This window comes from Saccostrea echinata, unplaced genomic scaffold (assembly GCF_033153115.1).
Source record: "Saccostrea echinata isolate AGI-Se365-2 ecotype Australia unplaced genomic scaffold, CSIRO_AGI_Sech_v1 ptg000030l, whole genome shotgun sequence".
NCBI classification, from domain to species: domain Eukaryota; kingdom Metazoa; phylum Mollusca; class Bivalvia; order Ostreida; family Ostreidae; genus Saccostrea; species Saccostrea echinata.
Genome location: NW_026889779.1, coordinates 15058979 through 15064799, shown reverse-complemented (window position 1 = coordinate 15064799; position 5821 = coordinate 15058979). Strand labels below are relative to the sequence as shown.

At 34.3% G+C, this 5821-nt stretch overlaps 1 protein-coding gene across 1 annotated transcript; it reads left to right on the top strand.

Annotated features, from left to right (window-relative positions):
* Nucleotides 1–837: 837 nt before the first annotated feature.
* Nucleotides 838–5279, top strand: LOC133197374 (uncharacterized). Its single transcript, XM_061333372.1, has 7 exons — nt 838–1321; nt 2410–2489; nt 2746–2852; nt 3343–3415; nt 3514–3581; nt 3918–4002; nt 4221–5279. The coding sequence occupies exons 1-7, from the start codon at nt 1029–1031 to the stop codon at nt 4439–4441; spliced, it is 927 nt and encodes a 308-aa protein (XP_061189356.1). The 5' UTR covers nt 838–1028; the 3' UTR covers nt 4442–5279.
* The last annotated feature ends 542 nt before the right edge of the window (nt 5280–5821 follow it).

The window sequence follows — 5821 nt, the reverse complement described above, 5'->3', positions numbered from 1 at the left end:
TATGCAATCATACCACCTTTTGAAACCAGGAATAAGTTTCAGTCGTTTTTCATGTCTTAACTGGGGAATTTTTCATGATGAATCTACAAAATACAGAGGGAGAATGGTTATCAAACACATCCATTCTGTCAATCATCATCATCATGAATAATTTACTTATTGAATTATACATGATTGTTAATCATAAAATAGCAATAGAAATTACCTCAGTGAGATAAAAGAATTAGGAAGACAGGAAATAGGCCTTGAAAACACAGGCTAAAAAATAACATATGCTGCTATTGTTATGTCCAAAATTTTACAAAATGGAAATGCAAATTATTGATGTGATTAAATGTTGTTCAATTTGGTAGTGACAGTGTCAGTATTTAAACTAGCTAAATAAATATTTCTAAAGAGCTCCTTGTTAAACTGTTAACATGGTTAAATAATGCTTAAAAAACAAATTGATTCTGTCTCTGTAATGTATTTTGCATTTTTCACATATTATACGAATATCAATATGTATTGACGTCTAGACTACTGAACCTTAAAGTCATAATATCCTTATAAATCATAGCAGAGACATAAAAATCAGTTTTTATGTATCTGATCATAGGTCGTCTTTTCAAACATAGTCTAGAAACGAGTGGTTTTATTATTAGTTCGAATTTTCTCTGAATTCAAAAATATACTATGCCCATAAAAGTTCTAATTTTGTTAAACATGGTTACATTAGTAGTTCTATAAATCAAAATGTTTAAAACTTTAATGAAGTTGTGATAATATGTGAACTGTAAAATTGAAAACATACTTTTGAAAAGGAAATTGTCTTTTGAAGGAGGGGTAGTGACAACCGGAAATGTTAACGCCTCGTTTTGAAATTTGTTTGGTTTTGCAAGTTTTTCACTTCCGGTCGGTGCCTGTTGCTTAGTGCACATAAACAAAAAGGAGTGCATTTACATGAGCAGATGAAAGCATCTTTGTTTATATAATCCTTATCGTTGAAGTAGATGGAATGGCAAGTATATAGACAGAACTCTTAAATTATGCCAACGGGCCATGTACTGCCCGGATATGGGCAACCCGTAACTTACCTTAGAAGGGCCAAATCGGCTTATCCTTTGGACAAGACTAAGATAAAGGAATACGCAGTCCTAAATGTTCCGGCACCGGATAGAAATGAACTTCTTCGCATCAAAAACCAAGCAAAGAATCAATGGATGGGGTTGGACAGATCAGCAACAACCTATGACTTCCAATTCAAGCCCAAATATCTCGATCAACCTACCCCGTCGAGACCCACTTCCCCTACGAGGAAAAATAAACCCCATCCACCTTTGTAAGTCAAATTTAAACCATATGCAAATAAACATTTATTTTCCTACATCACTTGATTATCAGGTAAATTAAATCAAAGAAGGGGGGATAAACATGCATTGTCATTGTGCGTACATCACACTACATGCATGTAAATCTGTTTAATTAATATTCTGAATATCGTTTGCAAAATCTTTCAATACTAAGTTCACAGACGGAGGAGTGTAACGGTTTTGGCCGTGGATATCAGCCGGGATAAATCAGTTGCTGGAGTACCTGACTAGTGATTCAAAGGACATGGGTTAGAATCCTGGTCTGGTCTATCACATTTTTCTCCTCCCCTGTTACATTTGGTACCCTGTCATGCCCTGGAAGGAAGTGACAGGTGAAAGACCTGCCAGGAAAGAGCCTGATTTGGTGTTGGAGTGTCTTCGAGGGGGCCAAGACCTTTAAGGACAGAGAAATGTGGCGGTCAGCCAGGTTCAATCGCCTTTGGCCAGATAGCTTAGTTATTAGAGCACCTGACTAGTGATTCAGGATGCTCAAGTTCGAATCCTGTTCTTGTTCATCGCATCTTTCACCTTTCCTTTTACATGCTGATAGAATGATTTGGATCAAAAATATGTCATAATTATGACAAAAAGGCCAGTCGTCTTGACCTTTTCATGAAAAATTAAAAAAAAAAAAAATTAAATTCTCCAAAAAGTATCTAAATTATACTAGATCACAAAAAATCTTATATTTCTAATACATTTACATTACAATATTTTGTGAATAATCCTTCAGAAAAAATATTTTCTTTATAGATATAAGAAATTACAGCATTGTCAAATTTTAATCATAGTTTTAAGATTTTTTGTGAAAAGGGGCTACTGGGTCTTGGGAGGGGGCATGTTCAAGCACCTATCACTATATAATAAGTACATGACAAAAAATATATATACGGGTATATCACATTGTCTTACCTGCATCATTAGCTAGTAAAAAATGTTCCATCAGGTCAATTTGAACTTTTTTCTTCAAGTTATTTGTGAAAAGGACAGGAAAGAGTTAGGGATAAACAGATTGGGTAACCTACTTTTATAATAAGTGATGTATTCATTTTCACAGAGTCTTCCTTACAAATCGTCTTCATTATATACCTGGGTACCACAATGCTGATACAACTATCAACAAACCTGTGTATCAAGGTAGGAAAACATTATAGTAGTAATTTTATGAGAGAAAAAAAATTAAGTAGATGTTCTGTATCTTTGTGTGTGTGTGGGGGGGGGGGGGGGGGGATAAATTTTCTTCTTTGCAAGAACCCCCACTCTCCCACCTTAGCCCTGTCTAAATAAAACCCCCTTATTTGTTTAATATTTCCAGAAACTACGAAAATAATTTAACTGTCATTAAGATGAATATATGTATTCATTATATTCCCATCTTTTTCTAACTTTAAAGTTGATGCAAGTGTACCCTTTGAGGAACAAGCACAACGGTGGGCCATCAGGGACAAATATATTGGCAAACCTAGCGCCAAAGCCATCAACCAATACACAGATAAATATGTAAGTAGGGAACATCACATGTATCTGTGAATCATTTCATTCCTTGCAAATACATGTATCTGGTAAAATGAAATCAAATATACATGTATATGATATTTTAAAATGAAGCTGACCTGCGGAAATGACTAGGTGTCAAGCTCTTCAGTTTCTCTTACAAAATGAAACTGGCATCTTTCTTCCTAATATATGTATATATACATGTATATATTTTTATGATTCCACTTTGGCATCCTTATATGTACAAATTTAAATTAAAAAAGTAAACAATAATTACATGTGCTTTCTGTAAAAATTAATGATTTATCATGTTGTAAATTTTGAATTTACTAGGGGGAGGTAAATGCAAAATTTACCTCCCCCTAGTAAATTCAAAACCTTTTTAGTCAACAACTCTGTTTATTGACTAAAAAGGTTTTGAATTTACTAGGGGGAGGTAAATGCAAAATTTGCAACATGATAGATTTATGAGGTGTAATAAACGTCATTTCAGGGATATCGGGAATATTTTGACCCAGTAGAAGCCCAGGCCGCAGAGGCATGGACCAAAATATCAGATGAAAAAGGTTGGTATTCAAGATTTAGTACCCTTGCACTTCTATTTATGATTAGTTTATGTTCAATATTTTAATAGTTTTACACTTTCTATATGACATTCTATTAGATTTGTACCAGTTGCCAAACGTTCTGGAGGAACAGAAAGGCAAACACATTACAGAGCCAAACGTGGAGGTATCTTGTTATTATGTCCATTGATCAAAGTAAATAGGATTAATTGTAGAAAGCATAAAGCAAACTTTTCTCATTTGTTCTTTTTTTCTCAGTACGTACAGATTTTACAGAATGTTAAAACTTAAAGGAAAGATATATTTTATTCCTCCACAAAAATGGGCCTGTCCGTATTGAGAAACTGCTACTGAAAAAAGAAGTCTCAAATTTTAAAATCACTTCCGTGTCTAGCTTCAGATCCGTGTGGGTTCAGGGTTGTACGAACCCCCCAACCCCCCCAACACCCCTAAAAAATTCTTGGATCTACTTATCTTTTAATTTGCAATTCTCAATTTTCAGCATGGAATACCCTTGGAAGAACCACAAAGGCCCAAAACCGCGTTGGCTTCAACGTATAGGTGGATGAAATACGCAGGTGCCGCAGGTGAGTCCAATTACTGTATCAATCAGGCATGTAGGAAGTTATTTCATTTGGGGAGAACCACAACCTAAGTTCATTTGGGAAGGGGCACAATCCAGTAGAAAATCTTGAGAAGCCAAAAAAGGCATTGATGAATGTTGACCTGCCAATTTTTTATGATAAATATTTGGAATACCCTTCTGTATTTTAAAAAAAAAACTTGTTTTCCTTTTGCTTTTCAGAAAATTTAGAATTACATCGAGCACTGGAGGCCATACGAAATAGGGAACAATTGCCAAATATGATGCGTTATTCCAGAAGTGGAATAGGATCAACGGAAATGAGGCGGCGGGAAGATATCGAGGCGATGCAGAGGACTCGGTATATCAGCAAACCGTCACGTGGTGACTTCCTAATGCATCCTGATTGGCCACCTAGTATACCTCATCACCGCGTGGACTAGTTAAAAGATGGTACTAGTCAGTGCTAAAACACTGAAAAGCACCAATTTAAACTGAAAAACACCAATTTAAAACGTTATTTGCTGCTTTTGCCACCTATTGAATTTAATTTTAGGATGGCATTAGAAGATATCAACGCGAATTTACACCCCTCTGAAAACTTGATGAAACCTGCGAAGAAATTCTCTTCAAACCCAAGAAGCTATATCTATACTGAATTCTACTGAATTTGAATTGCAATTCCTTTGAATTTTATTCAGTACCAGAATTGAAGTTAGTGAATTGTTTTGTTGCACTGACGATCATATTCGCAGGCTTGACTTCATTAATTTGCCAAAACGCACATTTTATTTGATTTTTCCTTTTAATTAACATGTACAGGTTAATGCCTATAGTGTGAGCATATGGTTTTAGTTTGGTGAAAATGCAAGGAAAATAACATAAATGTGGGATTTGTATTGCTAGTAAGTAGTTAACTTTGGTTGCCTTTTTACATAGAAGAAATAGACATTCGTGAAATCTTAAAACTAGATAGTACTGTTTGTTGTTGCTAGGTGTTGTGTATTTGATACCTGGATTTTTTGTTACTATTAACTTTATTGACAAAGGTGCCTTAAATGGCGAAGTAATGCTATATAGAAAACAATTGCCAAAATATATGACCATTATTTTTATAGTTGCCTATTTGACAGTATTTGAGTGGAATTACGTTTTCTTCGATATCGGTTGTAAAATGTCAAGGTTTGTTTGTGATATAGTATTAATAATTTAACGTATCAGATGCTCTCAATATGTAAAACAGTATTCTTGTTTTGCCTACATGTTTTCATGTGAATAGAAAGGAAGTTTATTCAATAAATTTACTGAAGAACTTCAGTTTTCAAGTTATGTTTCACTCTCTTCATCAAGTAATATCTATTTACGTTTTATAAATAATATCTATTTACGTTTTATAAAAAAAAAAACCTTTTTTATGCCCCGCCATGAATACAGCCAGGGAAAAGAGAGTTTGTGTCAGTTTTCCATGGTTCCATTCTTCTGTCCTTTCGTCTGTCTGTCCGTCACACTTTGCGTTTAGCTGTTTCAAAGAAATTGCTATTTTTACCAAATGCTTATACTAATGACGATTGTGAGAGCTTTATAACTGTGTCATGATAATCTGACCTTGACTTTCTCTTTGATAATCTGACCTTGACTTTTTCTGTGATAATCTGACCTTGATTTTCTCTATGACCTCTAACTTTACCTTTTCCTCGTTTTGCTATTGGTTTATCATAGTGAATTCATAATGGATTATTTCATACAAATTTATGCCCAGATAAATCTCTGCTTTGTAAGAGCATTTAATCATACCTGCTTTAAAAAAAAAGTTAAATACAGTA

Bases quoted from the DNA above. Each gene is read 5' to 3' on its own strand.
- LOC133197374 (XM_061333372.1), top strand. From the start codon at position 1,029: ATGCCAACGGGCCATGTACTGCCCGGATATGGGCAACCCGTAACTTAC. The intron at 1,322-2,409 runs GTAAGTCAAATT...TCATTTTCACAG, and splicing joins AATAAACCCCATCCACCTTT to AGTCTTCCTTACAAATCGTC. The intron at 3,416-3,513 runs GTTGGTATTCAA...ACATTCTATTAG, and splicing joins CAAAATATCAGATGAAAAAG to ATTTGTACCAGTTGCCAAAC.